The sequence below is a fragment of the Leucoraja erinacea genome, chromosome 10 (genome assembly GCF_028641065.1).
Source record: "Leucoraja erinacea ecotype New England chromosome 10, Leri_hhj_1, whole genome shotgun sequence".
Taxonomy (NCBI): domain Eukaryota; kingdom Metazoa; phylum Chordata; class Chondrichthyes; order Rajiformes; family Rajidae; genus Leucoraja; species Leucoraja erinaceus.
The window spans coordinates 55,490,947-55,509,653 of record NC_073386.1 but is presented as its reverse complement, the minus strand read 5'-3'; the positions used below and the strand labels follow the sequence as shown (position 1 = coordinate 55,509,653).

The window sequence follows — 18,707 nt, the reverse complement described above, 5'->3', positions numbered from 1 at the left end:
GATCGTTGCCCGTTCTCCCGGCTTTCGTTGTTTTGACGGCGAAGAGCGGCCTATTTCTCGCCCACGCCCTCCGGAGAAAGGACGTGGCCCTGACCCGCGCTGGCATGGACGGCAAGGCGCCTGCAGACGGCATCGCGGCGCCTCTGCCAGGAAGATGCGGCTACTTCGTGGCGAAGAAAAAGAGATATTGCAAAATGACCGTCGCCGGGGGGAAGCTGTTCTGCGGGGAACATGCAAATGCAGCACCACATCGCGACGTATGCCGTTTCTTCATTAAATTATGCATTTGCCATTTGAAGTTGGAAAAGCTTTTCCGTTAGCATTTGTTGGTTCTGCTGTAGTGCGGTTGTTGCGTTCCTCTCAAACGTCGCATTATTGAATGTTACACATTTGTTTCACGAGTTCCCTGTTTAGTTCATGAGTTGTCCCGTAGCTATCGGTTGGCGAGGTGGAAGATGCTTATGTTTGGAACAAGGACTGTTAGACATAACCAACAAAAAGCCACACAGAAATGGGCCCATGCGTGTGCCCACGGCCATACCTTTAACTTGAAAAGAGGAGTCAAAAAGATAAGTTGTTGAGGGTGAAGCCAAATTAAGTTGGGTGGAGAAAGAAAGTAGAGGGAAACATGATTGGGTCTCTGTTCAAAGAAGAAGGCCTTGAGACGGAGGCATAAAAGCACTAGGCGAAGATTTTGCAAGTTGTTGAAGGGCATGTGAGGTGTCTCGGGTGTACCAAGATAAACTTATCTGCTTGCACATGATCAATATCCCTTTCCTGAATATCCATGTGCCTGACTTGCCTCTTATGATCACTATCGTATATGCCGCTTTCCCCCCTGAAGCGTCCCAGGTAACCCCCACTGATGTACATAAAACATGCTCTGCACATATATATATCCCTCTCATCTTATGTTATAGTCGGGATATTCCCCTCAACAAGGCTCTAACGGCCCTATTATTAGAGAAATACATATCCCCCTCAACCTCCGGCATCTGCCCAACCTGTCCAACCTCCTTGTAGCTGATACCCTCTAATCCAGGCATCATTCTGGTAAACCTGTTCCATACCCTCTCTAAAGGTTCCACATCCTCCATGTAATGGGGCGATCAGAACTGCTCACAATATGCCAAATATCAAAGCAAGGTCCTTTAAAAGTGTCTTTTACTCATACCCTGACCAATGAAGGCAATTGTGTAAAAACGGACTTAGGGGCTAGAGAGTTTCAGACACAATAACTACTATTTTTTTCTGCTGTATTTTCAGCTAAAAATACTGAAGACTGTATATTACAGAGAGGATCCTTACACAAGCATCAATAGAAGTGTTTCTTGTCATTTCAGTGGGCGACCAGTTAAACTGAAGACAGGATATGATGTGTTTACTGCAAGGAGGTTACTGCAAGCAATTTTTACCTCCAACCTTTTTTTGCGAAACAGATGTTTTTTAGACTTTAGAGAAATGGTGTGGAAGCAGGCCCTTCGGCCTATTTAGTCTGTGCCGACCAGTGTTCCCCATACACCAGGACTATCCTATTCACCAGGGACAATTGACAAGTTTACTGAAGCCAATCAACCTACAATCCTGCATGTCTTTGGAGAGTGGGAGGAAACCGGAAAAAAATCCACACAATTCATGGAGAACATATAAACTTTGTACAGACAGCACCTGTAGTCAGCATCGAACCCGGGCCTTTGGCGCTGTAAGGCAGCAACTAGAGTCATAGAGTGATACAGCGTGGAAACAGGCCCTTTGGGCAACTTGCCCACACCGGCGAACATGTCCCAGCTACACTAGTCACACCTGCCCGTGTTTGATCCATCTCCCTCAAAACCTGTCCTATCCATGTACATGTCTAACTGTTTCTTAACATTACCAGCCTCAACTGGATAGTCCCAGCCTCAACTACCTCTTCTGGCAGCATGTTCCATACGCCCACCACCCTTTGTGTGATAAAGTCACCCCAGGTTCCTATTAAATCTTTTCCCCTTCACCTTAAAGCTATGTCCTCTGGTCCTCATTTCACCGACTCTGGGCAATAGACTGTGCATCTACCCGATCTATTCCTCTCATGATTTTATACACTACCACTGCTGTTGTTGTTGACAGTTGTTTTTCTGCTTGTTAACTTGTAAAGTAACTTTTAAGTGATTATCTCTTCCCATTCGTAATCGAATAATTACCTCTTTGGCCTTCATAATACAAATAATGTTCCTATTTCATCAATTACATTATATCCAAATTGTGGTATGGAAATGGAGTGTACCAGAATCACCATAAGACATAAGTGTAGGCCACCAGACCATTAAGTTTACTCCGCCGTTCAATCATGCCTAATCTATTTTTCAGTCCCAATCTCCCCGTAACCTTTGACACTCTTACCAATGAAAATCTAAGCATGTTGAAAAATTAGCGGTGACTAGAATGAAGCCGCCATGGAGAGTAGGGAGAATTCTTGTGCCGCAGGTGGGTCACCAGGTCCTAGTGGGTTGCCAGGAGCTCGAAGGTTCTCGTAGATTGTAGCCGGTGCTGACCAGTGAATTTCATTGGCTCATTGGGGGAAAAAAAACGTAAGCAGTAGTTTTCAGAACCAAGGATAACCGACCGGTAATGTTAAATGTCCACCGAGCTTCACAGCCGTATATCTCTGGCTTCTTAAAAGTTGTCTCCACTCCTTTTCCCCCGTCTCCCCCCTCTTTTAAAGGACTTACCGTACACTTTGCTTTACAGCGCCAACCTTCCTGTTCATCGCGGTGTGTGTCTGTATCACCATGGCTTTGCACCGTGTGAATTTAACTCAGACAGTGCTCTCCTGCCTGCATAATGGGCTGGTGAAGGAAGCGATGTGTGTGTGTGTTCCACTCTGACAGTCGTCGGAAGTCGCCTGAAAAATCGCCTGTGGGATAGGCCCATAAGTTACATCCTTTTATACTGTGGCTTCTGGGTCTAGATTCTCCCATTACTGGAATCCCTCATTCCACGTCCACTGTGTCTAGGCCTTTGATTATCTGGTAGCTTTCAATGAGATTCCTGCCTCAATTCTTCCAAACTCCAGCATGTACAGGCCCATAGCCATTAAATGCTGTTCATATGTCAACCCAATCATCCCCAGGATCATTCATATAAACTTCCTTTGGAGTTTTTCCAAAGCCAGCACATCCTCAGATATGGGGCGCACAACTGCTCACAATATTTCAAACATGGCCTCACCAGCATCTGATAAAACCTCAGCATTGCATCCTTGTTTTTATATTCTATTCCCCTTGAAATGAATGCTAACATTGCATTTGCCCTCCTTACCGCTGACTCAACCTGCAAATTAACCTTTTGGGAATTCTGCACCAGCACTTCCAAGTCCCATTACGTCTCTGATTTCCGAATCCTCTCTCCATTTAGAAAGTAATCTATGCCTCTTTTTTTTCCTTTTACCGAAGTGCATTACCGTACACTTTGCTACTCTGTATTCTGTTTGTACTTCTTTGCCCATTCTCCCAACCTGTCCCAAGTCCTTCTGCAGCCTCCCTGGTTCCTCAACACTACCTGCCCCATCCACCTACCTCCGTATCACCTGCAAACCTGGCCACAAAACCATCAATACCGACCCCTGCAGAACACCACCAGTCACCGGCAGTCAACCAAAAAAAGCTCCCTTTATTCTCACTCTGCCTTCTGACAGTCAGCTAACCTGTGTGTAGTCCATGCAGTCCAGGTGACTCATCCACCTTCAGACCTTTCTGCTTCCCATGTACCACCTCAGTAATAATGACTGCACTCACTTCTGTCACCTGACTCACTTAAATTTCTGGCACTTGTGCTTGTGTCTTCCACTGTGAAGACTGATGCAAAAACTTGTTGAGTTCATCCGCCATGTCTTTGTTCCCCATAGCTACTTCTCCAGTGTAATTTTCCAGTGGTCCAATGACCACTCTTGCCTCTCTTTTACTCTTTATATATCTGAAAAAAACATTTGGAATCATCTTCTATAATATTGGCTGGTTTACCCTCGAATTTTATCTTTTTCCAGGTCAGGTCGGGGAGCGATCCCCCCACCACCATGTAATCCCGTGCGACCTGCTCCATGGTCAGATAGTCGGCAACTAAATCGTCTCCCCCACGTGGTTTGCCAGGTGAGGAGGGGGCTGTGGACCCCCAGCAGGGTCAAAAACAAGACCTGTCAAAGGGCGGATGAGCTTCCAGCGAGCCAACGGCCGTCCACACTTCAGTAGAAGTTGCGGTCACTGTCGTACATAGCATTGTAAGGAATGATGATAAAGCACACACACCAAAATCCTATACTTCCAGCGGCGGAAGTCTGCAGGAACTGGAGGACAGAGATGTGTGGTGCATCCGTCACCGTTCCCGTCCGAAACCAGCACCACTGTGTCGCTAATGTTTCCAACGATGATGAATGAATCATCTTTTTCCCCTCTTTTTGTTGCCTTCTGTTGGTTTTTAAAAGCTTCCCAATCCTCTAGCTTCCCACTAATCTTTGCCATGTAGATGCCACAATTAGAAACTTCAGAAAGATGAATATTAAAGAAGTTGTTTCATGAATAACAGCCAGAACTGTGTTGATTGTTAATTTCCTTCCAGGGTGAAAGCCAACGGAAAAGAATACCATGCCCACTTGACCCAAAGCAGTGAGTAAAACTAGCAGAAATTGCCTTGTATGTTTTGTTTACTTTGAAGACGTGTAACTGGATTGGACATTACTGGAGATGTGTAACAGCTGAGCTAGTGAGTTTCAAGCCAGGGAGCAGAGCAGCAGTGGGAAGATTTGAAAGAGCACCTTTTGATGGATCTATCGAGAGACGCAGCAAGTGAAGCAAAAGAAGTGAAGGTTAAGCCTGTGAGGACCCTCTTAAATTACTCGCCTCTCACCCTAAGCCTATGCGATGAAAGTGCTTTGCTGTGGGTAAATACTGAGGCTTTGGCTCGAGAGGCCCTAGTGAAGAGGCTGAGCATATGATGATGTTAAGGTAACTTGTTTATGTAACTTTCCTCTTTAGTTTAAGTACAGTTGGGACGGGAGTATACTTCTGCAGGATGTGGAAAGTCAGGGAAACTTCCATTGCCACTGAATACTACACCCGTGCAAAGAACGTCCACTTGCAGCTCCTGACTGGCCGAGTGAGGGAAGCGGTGCTGTGATAAGTTTGGTCTGGAGTTATGGGGAGAGTTTGGATAGGCTGGGATTTATTTTTAGAATTAAGTGTACAAGATCATGAGGGACATAGATAAAGTGAAAGCTCACAATCTTTTTCCCAGGGTAGAGGATTCACAAACTAGAGGGCATAGGCTTAATGTGAGAGGGAAGTCATTTAAGAAGGTCCTCACAAGCAACATTTTCACTCAGAAGCTAGCCTGTATCTGGAATAAGGATATTTACCACTAAAAGCTATAAAAAAGGATTCCATTATGACTTTGTAAAGACATTTCGACAGATATATATATATGGGTAGGAAGGAGTTAGGAGTGCTATGGTGGGCTGAAGAGCCTATTTCCATGCTGGTTATTCATTAGGGTCCATCTGATGCTATGTATATCATGTCAAATTTGATCTTAAATTCACCTCTCGTATTTATTACAAGGACCAGTTGCTTTTTGTCCAAAACGTTGTTGGCCTCAATCTATTTCCATTACTGCTGAATGCCTATGTATACTGTTTTCACTTGTGTTCAGCTCACATGCTTTAAATATCATTTGGTTATGAATTAGATTCTTGAAATCTTGTCTACTTCTCTATACGTGCATGATTTAAAAATTATTATCCTCTTCTCCAAGACCTTGTATGGTCTTTTCCCCACTACTGCGATTACCTGCAGCATTTTGGAATTGCCTGCACTATCTACTTGTGCAATGCAGTGGGGTACTCATTTTTGTCCTTCTTGCCAACAATCCTGCCTAACTGATCCACATTACTGGCACCACTCATATCTTTCTAACTTATGGACTATAGATTTTCTCCAAAAGGGAGAATAGAATGGAAATTTAAATATCGGCAAAATAAGAAAGATAACTATTGATCTGTTTGTGTTTGAAATTAAAGTCTTAATGATCCAGTGTCAAGCTACAACATAATTATTTTTTCTAGTACCGTTGATGAAGATAAATTAGAAAAGCATCTGAAAAAGTGTAATGCAAGGGAAAAACCAAAACCTGTAAGTTATGTAACGTTATTTTTTCTTTCCATTTACATAACGTACTATAACATTTGATTTTCAAATACTGCGACAATATTTGTAGTAAACAGTTGCAATGTAAAGAATTTACTTGTTGGTTAGTTTCATTGTGTTAAAAGTGCTTTTACACTGAAAGAATGCATTGACATCAAGGACTATAAACTTTCAATTAGTAGATTGCAATCAGGGTATGTTGGAAAACATACTACATACATATTCTGCAAACAGGTCAATGGATTTTCATCAGGAAAAGTGTATCAAGGAATAGTGGAGAGTCAAGGGCCTGTCCCACTTGGGCCGTCACTTACGCGACAGGCCGGTAGTAACAGTCGCACGACGGTCCCGCGAGTGTTGCGCACGTCACTGTGCGTCCGCACAGACGTCATTTGAAGATGGATACAAAATGCAGGAGTAACTCAGCGGGACCAGCAGCATCTCTGGAGAGAAGCAATGGATGATGTTTCGGGTCGAGACGCTTCTTCAGCCTGAAAGAAGGGTCTTGACGGTCCCGAAACGTCATCCATTCCTATCTATCTTCTTGGCCTCCCTTTTTTTTTTTTTTTTTTTAATAATTATTATGAAACTACTTTTCAGATCCGATTCAATTTTAATTGTCATTGTCAGTGTACAGTACAGAGACAACGAAATGCATTTAGCATCTCCCTGGAAGAGCGACATAGCAAACGATTTGAATAAATAATAATAAGTGTCCGGGGGGGGGGGGGGGGTGATTGGCAGTCACCGAGGTACGTTGTTGAGTAGAGTGACAGCCGCCGGAAAGAAGCTGTTCCTCGACCTGCTGGTTCGGCAACGGCGAGACCTGTAGCGCCTCCCGGATGGTAGGAGGGTAAACAGTCCATGGTTGGGGTGAGATCAGTCCTTGGCGATGCTGAGCGCCCTCCGCAGACAGCGCTTGCTTTGGACAGACTCAATGGAGGGGAGCGAGGAACTGGTGATGCGTTGGGCAATTTTCACCACCCTCTGCAATGCCTTCCGGTCGGAGACAGAGCAGTTGCCATACCATACTGTGATGCAGTTGGTAAGGGTGCTCTCGAAGGTGCAGCGGTAGAAGTTCACCAGGATCTGAGGAGACAGATGGACCTTCTTCAGTCTCCTCAGGAAGAAGAGACGCTGATGAGCCTTCTTGATCAGAGTAGAGGTATTGTGGGTCCAAGAGAGGTCATCGGAGATGTTGACTCCCAGGAACCTGAAGCTAGAAACACGTTCCACCTCCGTCCCGTTAATGTGGATGGGGGTGTGCGTGCCGCCTCTGGACTTCCTGAAGTCTACAATGAGCTCCTTGGTCTTCTTGGAGTTAAGGGCCAGGTTGTTGTCAGCGCACCATGCTGCTAAGTGCTGGACCTCCTCCCTGTAGGCCAGCTCATCGTTGTTGCTGATGAGGCCAATCACCGTTGTATCATCTGCATACTTGATTATGGTGTTAGTACCATGTACAGGTGTGCAGTCATAGGTGAAGAGGGAGTAGAGGAGGGGGCTCAGCACACAGCCCTGTGGAACGCCGGTGTTCAGGGTGAGGGTTGAAGAGGTGTGCTTGTCTAACCTCACAGACTGGGGTCTGTTGGTTAGAAAGTCCAGTATCCAGTTGCAGAGGGAGGGGTCGATGCCCAGGTTACTGAGTTTGGTGATCAGTTTTGATGGTATAATGGTGTTGAATGCTGAGCTGTAATCGATGAACAGCATTCTTACGTAAGTGTCTCTGTTGTCGAAGTGGGAGAGGGCGGAGTGAAGTGCCGTTGAGATGGCATCCTCCGTACTCCTGTTCTTGCGATAGGCAAACTGATAGGGATCTAGTGTGGGGGGTAGGCAGCTTTTGAGGTGTGCCAGGACCAGCCTCTCGAAGCACTTGGTGATGATGGGGATAAGTGCAACTGGGCGGAAGTCGTTGAGGCTTGCTGCAGTGGAGTGTTTTGGCACTGGCACGATGGAGGTGATTTTAAGGCAAGTGGGGCCAACTGCTTGGGCAAGTGACAGGTTGAAGATGTCAGTCCAGACGTCTGTCAGCTGCGCAGCACAGGCCCTGAGCACGCGCCCGGGGGTGCCGTCAGGGCCAGCAGCCTTACGTGCATTAGTCCTACTCAGTGCCACGTATACGTCGTAGGGGGTGAGTGTGAGGGGTTGGTGATCGGCAGGTAGCACAGCCTTGATGGCTGTCTCTAGATTGTCCCTGTCGAAGCGGCCATAGAAGTGATTAAGCTCCTCAAGGAAGGAGGCGTCGCTGGATGTGGGGGTGATGTTGGAGGGTCTGTAGTCCGTGATGGCCTGGATGCCTTGCCACATGCGTCGGGGGTCGGAGTTGTTGTTGAAGTGCTCCTCAATCCTGAGCTTATGGCAGTGCTTGGCCTTCCTGATGCCCCTCTTCAGGTTAGCCCTGGATGAACTGTAGGCTCGAGCATCGCCTGACCTGAAAGCGGTGTCCCGTGCTTTCAGCAGTAGCCTGACCTCGCTGTTCATCCATGGCTTCTGATTCGGGTATATGGTCACCTGTTTGAGGGAGGTGACACTATTGATGGTGGAGTTTATAAAGTCCAGAACAGAGGATGTGTAGGAATCAATGTCCGTGTGAGAGTCAAGGGTGGCCTGGGCTGCAAACGCCTTCCAGTCAGTGTTTCCAAAACACTGCTGAAGTGTGAAGTCTGCTTCCTCTGACCAGACTTTAACTGTCCTTACAGTTGGTTTAACCCGTCTGATGAGTGGGGAGTACTTAGGGAGCAGAAACAATGAGACGTGATCAGACTGACCAAGGTGGGGGAGGGGGATGGCTTTGTAAGCTTCAGCCATGTTGGTGTAGACTTTGCCCAGTGTCTTGTCTACTCTAGTGGGGAAGGATACATGTTGGTGGAATTTGGGGAGTACAGTCTTCAGGTTGGAGTGATTGAAGTCACCTGCAACAATGAAGGCTGCATCGGGGTTGTGCGTCTGTTTACAAGCAAACGGTCATCAAATTAATATAACGTCAACTTTATCAACAAAACACTCGACCTCCAACGGTGACCACCATTCATGGAAGGCCTCCAAAGTCCCCATGGACACCGCGTGTTCCCTCTCCAGGGACAGGCGGGCACGGACGTAGACTCGGAAAAAGCTCAAGCAATTTAAAAAACACTTAAACAAAATTATCAAATTAAAATATTAACATTTTTATCTATAATATATTCAACCTCCTGTGGTGACCAGCGTTCACAGAAGGCCTCCACAGTCCCCATGGACACCACGTGCTCCTTTTCTAGGGACACGCGAGCTCGGACGTAACCCCGGAAAAGGGGCAGGCAGCCGACCGCTGTGCGGCCATCGACTGCCCGCGAATGGCCATCTTGGCCAGGCCCAGGAGCAGACCGACAGGGAGACCCCCTCCTCCCTCCCATCCATCACCCCTCTGTACCGGGTGCCTCGCTCTGGGAGTAGGAGTGGGGGCGGATCCGAATCCGCAACGGCCGTGAGCCCCAGGCTGAGTTCGACGATCGTTTACCTGTTTCTGCTGCTGTTGGAGGTGTAACGTTGCGTCGCACCAGGGTGTTGGTTGGGCCTGTCCCATTGTGGCCGTCTGTTACGCGACAGGCCGGTGGCGCGCAAAGATTTTGTTCCGGACAAAGTCCACATTCCTCCAAGCCACTCCACACCACTCCATGTGCCCGTCCCCGCGCTACCCACACGCTAGCAGGTCGAGTAAATGGCACGCGAAAGACAGCCAAGTGGGACAGGCCCTTCATGGTCTTTTTATTTTCTAACCAAAACAGAACTTGATGTTTCTAATTATGTAAATGGTCAATAAGTTTGAAAGAAACAAAGTTAAATATATATAATTTAATTTATTGTTATCCTTGTCTCATTTCAGATCTATTATAGTAAAAGTATCAATGGAGGCTATGCAGATGGATTGGACATGGCCAAACAACAGGTATAGCTTTTTGTTTTGTGAAAATCAACAAAATGTTATCCATTGGGTGACCTTTAGCTTATATTATTTCTTAATACATTCAAGGTTTCTATTTGTGCTTTGTCCAAAGAAGAATTGGAGAATATGATAAGCAAGCTGCTAAAAGCAACCAACAGTGAGTATTAAAATATGTAGTGAAAAAGTAATAAATTATCCACAGCATGCAAACTCCGAGTGGTAGCGCCATCGAGTGTGGCAGCCTCGCCAGTCTACTAAAGTTTGTTTTTGGAGTTATTTTAGTCTTTTCTATATGGGGGTTAAGGGGGAAATCGTTTTTGTCAGTCATTACCTGGTCGAGGATGCGTCTTTCCTCCAAGCCGCATCTTCGCCCCCTCCTCACGGCATACCATCTGGATTGGCGCGGCCTTTCCTGCCGGAGACCGGCCAGAGCTTCAGCAGCGGCGCAGCACTGAATTCCATCACAGAGTGGCCGATTCCTTACCGGGATCGCCGTGTTGGAGCTCCGGAGTGTTGGGACTGCCATTTAACACCGTGGAGCTGTGGTCTGTGGAGCTTCCAGCCGCTGACTTTAACATCGCGGAGCCGGGATACTTGCCGGGGTCGCCAGCGTTGAGTCTCCGCCCAGCTCGGCCTGTGGACTTCAGGAACCGCTGTCTCCGGTAGGATGCAGCCGATTCGGAAACTCCAAGCCGCTGAGAGTGTTCTCCGTTCCGACAACGTACCTCCATCATCCCGGCGGGCGGGCCTGAAACATCGGGCCACCGTTGCGGCGACTGTGGAGGCCTCAATAGGCCCCGACCACAGGTGAACAAAGAGGAAGATGACTGAACTCTGTTGCCTTCCCTCACAGTGGGAAATGTTGATTCCGCTGTTGGAGGATGTTTTTACGGTTTTATGTTAAATTCTAAAGTGTTATGGTTATCTTATTTGTGTGCTGCATGGTAACTCAAATTTCACTGCACCAATTGGTGTATGTGACAATGAATGTCCTTTGTTTTAGGAAAAAAATGCATCAGGAATATATTGCTTGAGTAGGTGTTTCAAATGTAGGAAATAGTACTAGTTCTAGCTATGGGGATAGAAACGACACAAACTAAAGGTATTTTGCCACCCATTCAGTTGGATGAACTTACTGGGGTTTCAGCCAAGTTGCAAGAGGGCGAGAAATATGTCAACCTGGAGGTGGGGTGGAATGGGTGTGATGTTAAAAATAGATTAACCGAATTTTCACCAAATTTATCTTTTAATATGTACCATTTAAAGAATCTTATCCTTTCACATAATGAGATACAATAATGGAGCGTTTTTGGAATTGTCGGGGTTATTAGTTTGAATCTCAGCATCACTTGGTTAGGCCACATTTGTTCAATTTTGATTATCCTGTCATAGGAAAGATGTTAAACTGGAAAGGTTGCAGAGAAGATTTACGAGAATGTTGCCAGGATTCGAAGGGCTGCGCTATAGAGCGAGATTGAGCAGGCTAGGACTTGATTCCTTGACGTGCAGGAGGATGCGGGGTAATCTTATAGAGGTGTATAATATAATGAGAGAAAGAGATGGGCTTCCCTGCATATTGTGACAATACCATAGTAAATACAATAATTGAAATGTTATCGGTACAATTGAATTGAATCGGTGACATTTCTGGTAAAACTGATACAATTGGGAAAACATCCAAAGATTAGAGTTGTACCTCATACAAAGTCACAGATATTTTGTTTTTGGTGCCTACATAAAGCAGTTTAATTTAATTTCTATTGAGATTGAACTACTTTTTCTCAACCTGTATTTGAGCAAGAGCTGTCTACTTATCGTTCCCATCACAAAGAGAAATCTAAACCAACACACATTACCATGCATGAAGAAAATAATTGGGACTTTAATAAGGGATATTTCTCTGCAGTGAAAAGTTGCCAAAAAGATGCACACAATATTGGGTCTTTTTTTAATGAATTTGTAATTCAGATTTTTTCAGAATTTATGCTAATTATCTTCAGGTTTGGATTCGCAGCTAACTGACCAAACATCGACCCACAGAATATTGGAGCAAGCTCTGAATGATCCGAGAAATGGAGAATGTGCCTTTAAACATTTGAAGCAGAAGGTAGGATTGGAGATGCACGATTTGAATGAAAAACCGGGGTACAAAAGTGTGTTTAGCTGGTGTGCAATTTGTAAGTCCAACCATAAGAAATTGCGAACTGTATTCCAACAGATGCTGCAATTAAAAATAACAGCAAGAGTTAGAGGCAAGGGAGATTTCTGCTCCATTTTCTTGCATGGTAGACTGTTCTGGAAGGTTCGATCACATGGGATTTAGGGTGAGTGAGCCATTTGGATACAAAATTGGCTTGGTAAAAGGAATCGGAGGGTTGGTATTCAGATCTGAGCCATGTGACCAGTGATATACCGCAGGGATCGGTGCAGGGTCCACTGTTGTTTGTCATCTATTAGAGTTCTAGAGCTGTACAGCAACTGAACATGCCCTTCTGCCCACCTTTTAACTCTCCTGCCAGACCATCCTCCTTTAGCCCTCCTGATTGCCTCCTTAAGTGCATTCAAAAGCTGCTTTTGCTTGTGGAGGAATTTGCTTGATGTTGACTCCTTAAATCTGGTATATCCCCCTTTTTTTTACTAGAGCCTCCACATCTCTCACAAGCACTGTTCCCAAAACTTGCACCCTTGGTCTTTACCCTAACAGGAACATGTGGCCCTACTTTTGCAAGTCTCCCACCTGCCAGTCATACCCTTACCTTAAAACATACTCAACCAATTGATCTCTGCCTAATTCCTCACCAATCATCTTTGCTCCAACTTGTGGGCCAGTCCTTTCGTTCTCCATAACTAACTTTAACACGAATGTAATATGTTCACTGTTCCCGAAATGCTGGCGTAACTCAACGGGTCAGGTAGCATCTCTGAAGAACATGGTTTGGTGATGTTTTAGGTCGGGACCCTTCAGACTAAAGAGTCTGTAATTAATTAGTAAATCTGTACTAATCTGTATTTACTAATTAGTTAAGATTTGGCATATGTTGTTAACCTATACAGTGATCGTAATGATTGATCGTTATGTTCTAGGCTTCACTTGCTGGTAATTTGGAAAGATTGGGTTTGCTGGGATCAAACAGATGTTTTATCGAGTTTGGTGCTGGTCGAGGAAAATTGTCTCATTGGATAGATCTTGCTTTGCAAGACGCCAAGAATGCCCATTTTCTCCTTGTGGAAAGAGCTTCCACTCGTTTCAAGGTAATAGTTTGCGGGCATTGGGTAACAAATGTTGTTATTCTTCTACAAATATTCCAAAATGTTCTGTAAATAACCCAGTAAAGATAACTTTTTTCTTTTAAAGGTTGATGGTAAACACAAACGCCAGGGCTCAACATTTGAGCGGCTTCAAATCGACATAGAAGATCTCAACCTAAGCAAGTGCTGTTTACATTTTGCAAACCAGGATTAAAATGCATGTTTCTTCTTCTGTAGAAGTTAATAATCAGCAACATATTTCTGCAGGTAATGTGCCTCTTCTTGCACGAGAAAAACTGCCAGTGGTTGGAATTGGCAAGCATTTGTGTGGAGCTGCAACAGGTATGATTGACTTAAAAATAAATCCAAGTGTGGAAAATTAATGAATCTTTATTGTTCAGCAATATCAGACACCCCTGTTTCTTTCCCCAAGGTGATAGATATTGGGATGCTGTTTACTGATGATGTCCCCAGGTATTTGTTTTGGTTAAATGTTAATCCTAAATTAAAATTTAACAAAATAAGTCTGGATAAACTTGTCTGATATGGTCCTTATGATTCCATACAAATATACAAGGATCAATTTAATATTAAAATTTGTATCACAATGCCAAAACATTACTTCCAAATTAAGGAATTATAGAGCCCCTTCGGCCCACCACATCCAGACTAAACTGTTGCCCATGTACAATAGTCCTATTTACCTATATTTGATACATATCCTTCTACATTTTACTTATTTAAGTACTTGTCGGAATGTTTCGCAAACATAGTGATTGTCTCTGACCACCACCTCCTCTGGCAGAGTGTTCGAGGTATCATAGCAAAAGGATTTGAGTATAGGAGCAGGGAGGTTCTACTGCAGTTGTACAAGGTTTGGTGAGACCACACCTGTAGTATTGCATACAGTTTTGGTCTCCAAATCTGAGGAAGGACATTATTGCCATAGAGGGAGTGCAGAGAAGTTTCACCAGACTGATTCCTGGGATGTCAGGACTTTCATATGACGAAAGACTGGATAGACTCGGTTTGTACTCGCTAGAATTTGGGATATTGAGGGGGGATCTTATAGAAACTTACAAAATTCTTAAGGGGTTGGACAGGCTTGATGCAGGAAGATTGTTCCCGATGTTCCCGAAGTCCATGACAAGGGGTCACAGCTTAAGGATAGAGGGGAAATCCTTTAGGACCGAGATGAGAAAAACATTTTTCACACAGAGAGTGGTGAATCTCTGGAACTCTCTGCCACAGAAGGTAGTTGAGGCCAGTTCATTGGCTATATTTAGGAGGGAGTTAGATATGGCCCTTGTGGCTAAAGGGATCAGGGGGTATGGAGAGAAGGCAGGTACGGGATACTGAGTTGGATGATCAGCCATGATCATATTGAATGGCGTTGAAGGCTCGAAGGGCCGAATGGCCTACTCCTGCACCTATTTTTTATGTTTCTATGTATCACTCTGTAAAAAAAAATAAAAACAATTCCTCCTCAAATTTTCCTTAAAACTCTCGTCTCACTTTAAACCTTGTCTCTCCTGCTTTTGATAACCCTTTCATGGGATAAAGATTTGAACTATCTACCCTTTTTATAAACTTCTATCAGGCCAACCCTCAGCCTCCTTGGCTCTTGGGAAAACAAATCCAGCCTAACGTTTAGGATGATGAAATCAGATAGGGGCTTTGAGGAATATGAAGTAAGCAGTTAAACAGCTAGAAGGGCCATGAAATGCTATTGGCAAGTCGGATTAAAGAAAAGCCCAAGGCTTTTTATACATAAATAAAAAAACAAGTGGGAAAAAATTATTCAAGGATAAAGGAGGGAATTTATGCTTAGAGTCAGTGTCAGCAAGGGTCAGCAAAGAGTACTTTGCATCTGTATTCACCAAGGAGAAGGACAGGTAAGATGTGTGGGATGTACTAATATGGGCAGTTTGAGATCAAGCATGAGGTGGTGTTGGGACACTTGAAGAGCATCAAGGTGGATAAATACCTAGAGCCTGATTAAATCTATCCCAGGTTAATGAGGGAAGCAAGAGAGAACAACGGGCAGAGGTTGTGGGGACATCTAATAGAAGTATGTAAAATAATGAGAGGCATAGTCAGTCAGAATCTGTTTCCTAGCAAGGAAATATAAAATATTAGGTTTTTACACAACGGGTGGTGAGTGAAACGCGCTACCAGGGGTGGTGGTTGAAGCAGATATTGTTAGTGGCATTTAAAAGGCATATGGATAGGCAGGGAATGGAGGGATGTGGGTCATATGCAGGTAGATATGAGGATAAGTAGATATCTTGACATCATGTTCGGCACAGACTTTATCGGCCTGCCTTTGTACTGTATAGTTCTAAGTTCTATATGCTGGGAAAATCAAATCTAAGTAGTTTTTTTCTTTAAATTGGACAGATCTTGCTCTGAGATGTATACTAAGTTGTTATAAAACAGAACAGGAAGATTCTGACAAGGAACCACTGAAAAAAAAGTTGAAGAGTGAAATGGGAACCACAAAGGAATACTCAATGAACCTTTCTAACGAAACTGTATTAATGACTCCAAATGAACCATCAGTCCTTGGTATTGCTATTGCACTGTGCTGTCATCACCGGTGTGAGTGGAAGCATTATGTGGGCAAAGAATTCTTCTCCTCACAAGGTCTTACGGCGGAGGATTTTGAGATCTTTCAACGTTTATCAAGCTGGGCCACCTGTGGCATGAAAAGGCAGCCTATTGACAACGAACATTGGAAAGCGAATCTGGAAGAGCACAACTTTGAGAAAAACTCTACTTATGAAGGGCATGTATCAAATTCTCATATATTTGCTATACACTGGTTTTGTTTGAGTTTTAAAGTAATTGTATATTTGAGGAATCTGTTGCATGTTAGAATCGCAGGTGCACATTCTGGAATAACCTGAACATGCACCTTTAATTTATAAAATTTAATTTACCGTTGCCTGGGTAACCAAAATACATAGATACGAAAATATTTTGAGTAATAATATTTGCATGCAGATGAGCATATCTTGTGTTTTGTTGAATGAGAGGATTGTGGTGTTGGAGTGGGTGCAGCTCAGATTCACCAAAACAGTGCTCAGGGCGATAACAGTGTGTTCTGAGAAGTTGCGCAGGTTAGTTTTATTTTCCGAAATAAAGATTAATGGGCAAATCGACACTGAAGATAATTTCATTGGATTAAAAAAACTATTTGGGAGTCTGAGACAAGGGGACATCATCTTAAACTAGAATTTGAACAGTCACGCACACTGTATATGGACAGTGTAGACTGAAAACAAAATCAAGATCAGTTGGGAAGGTGGGCCAAGGAATGGCAAATTCAATTTAATTTTGAAACGTGGGAGGTGTTGCACTTTCGTATGTCATGTCTAACCAGGGGAGGAATTACACTGTAAATGGTAGAGTTCAGGGACTATTGCATGACACAAATCAAGGCTTACAGGTTATCAAAGTGGCAAGTCAGGCGCACAGTGTGGTGAAGATGGCCTTTGGTATCCTTGCCTTCATGAGAATGGGTATTTACAACAAAAGTTGAGACATCATCAGAGTAAAACTGTGCAAGGTGTTGGTGAAATGTTTTTTTTTTTTACAAAATCACGTTTATTACAAGTTCAAGGGACAACCAATACACCATTCTAAGGAAACGTCTATCAAAAAATATATATACATACAATTTAGTATCATAGAAAAATGTTATAATTCTTATTAAAGATGTCCTCAAGCCCATGTGGCAGAGGTCCAAGAAAACTGTTAACTTGCCCGTGGACACCGCGTGCTCCATCTCCCAAAACGGAAAGAAAGGTAGGCAGTTGGCCCGGGCAGAGCCTTGGAATACTCACCACTATGACCCATAAATGACCATGTTGGCCACACTGTCACAAAAGCAGTGCAGGCAGTACCAAGACCTTTGCTGTAGAACAGAGCCCAAGAGATGGAAGAAAAAGCAATGGAAGTGTAATCCAAGAATGCAAGGGATGCACCATGTCAATAGTGTGTCGACAATGATCCTGCAGCAGTTTTGGGCCCCGTAATCTGAGGAAGGATATGTTGACACTGGATGGGATGACGTTGGGGACGTGCAGAGGAGGTTTACCAGAATGATCTTGGGGATGTTTGGGTTAACGTGTGAGGCGCGTTTTTGCTGACTCTGGGCCTGCACTAGCTGGAGTTGAAATGGATGAGGGGGATCTCAATGAAACCTATTGAATAATGAATCACCTAGACAGAGTGGACTTGGAAAGGATGTTTACAGTAATGGGAGAGTAGAATCAGAAGGCAAAGCCTCAGGGGGAAAAATGGATGTACCTTTCAAATGAAGATGGGGAGGGGAGGCCAGAGGGTGGTGAATCTATGGAATGCATTGCAATAGACGGCTGTGGAGGCCAAGACATGGGGTATTTTTAAAGCGGAGATTGATTCGTAAGGGTGTCAAAGATTATGGGGAAAGGCAGAAGAATGGAGTTATTTGGGAAAAATAGATCAGCCATGATTGAATGGTAGAGTAGACTTGATGGGCCGAATGGCCTAATTCTGCTCCTATGTCTTATGATCTATGGTGTTATGGTAATGTAGCATCTCTCAATCTGCTTCAATAACATTGTCTAAACCCACATTCTTCTGCCTTTCCCCATAGTTCATGGGAATATCATTACCTCAAAGACACTTAAGCTCTCGATTAGGAACAAAATTCCTACCCCAAGGTATTGTGTAAGCATGTTTGCCACATCAGTTACAACAATTCAAAAATACTGCCCTTCACAATAATATCCATATCCCATAAAGAATATTTTAACTAAAAAAGAAACAGTTACCTGAACAGATCCACTCCAGAATTTCAGTTCCTCGCGATGAGCAAATGGAAAGCTCAGATATTTGAACTAAATTGTTTTGTTGCAACATCACACAATGCAAGACGAGCTACTAGAGACAGGAACTGTCATTGCATTTTAAATGTAAATCACTATTTTACTTTTCAACTGATCACTTTTTAAAAAAAAATGTAAATCCTTTGCAGAACGCTGACCACGGGGGAACGAGAACACGTGGGACACATGTGCAAGCGGTTGATAGACCAAGGTCGCATTTGGTATTTGCAGCAGCAAGGATTTGATTCTGCTGTGCAGTATTACACTAGTCCCAGCGTCTCACTGGAAAATGTCCTGCTTACAGCTATTCCCTCTCCAACAATTCAACAAACGGTGAGGACTGTTAAGTAAGATTCATTGGTCATCGAAGAGTTGTGAACTGTCAGCAACAGTGTGCTTTATTTGTTATCTAGGCAATTTTCCTTGTTTCTGCCGCTTATAGTGACAAGAATTAAATGCAGGTGTGGAGTGTTCCTTTGTTGTGTTTTA

At 44.1% G+C, this 18,707-nt stretch overlaps 1 protein-coding gene across 3 annotated transcripts; it reads left to right on the top strand.

Moving 5' to 3' along the window:
- trmt13 (tRNA methyltransferase 13 homolog) lies at positions 1-18,690 on the top strand. 3 transcript variants are annotated; one of them, XM_055642373.1, is made up of 12 exons: positions 70-257; positions 4,025-4,127; positions 4,594-4,640; positions 6,095-6,161; positions 10,036-10,098; positions 10,183-10,252; positions 12,096-12,202; positions 13,180-13,347; positions 13,451-13,523; positions 13,612-13,686; positions 15,745-16,132; positions 18,368-18,690. In XM_055642373.1, exons 1-12 carry the CDS (start codon positions 232-234, stop codon positions 18,567-18,569), a joined length of 1,389 nt encoding a protein of 462 aa, XP_055498348.1. In that variant the 5' UTR covers positions 70-231; the 3' UTR covers positions 18,570-18,690. The 3 variants fall into 3 exon arrangements, with proteins under 3 accessions (XP_055498347.1, XP_055498349.1, XP_055498348.1); XM_055642372.1 differs by lacking the exon at positions 4,025-4,127 and having other exon boundaries at positions 1-257; XM_055642374.1 differs by lacking the exons at positions 4,025-4,127; positions 10,183-10,252 and having other exon boundaries at positions 1-257; positions 12,110-12,202.
- The last annotated feature ends 17 nt before the right edge of the window (positions 18,691-18,707 follow it).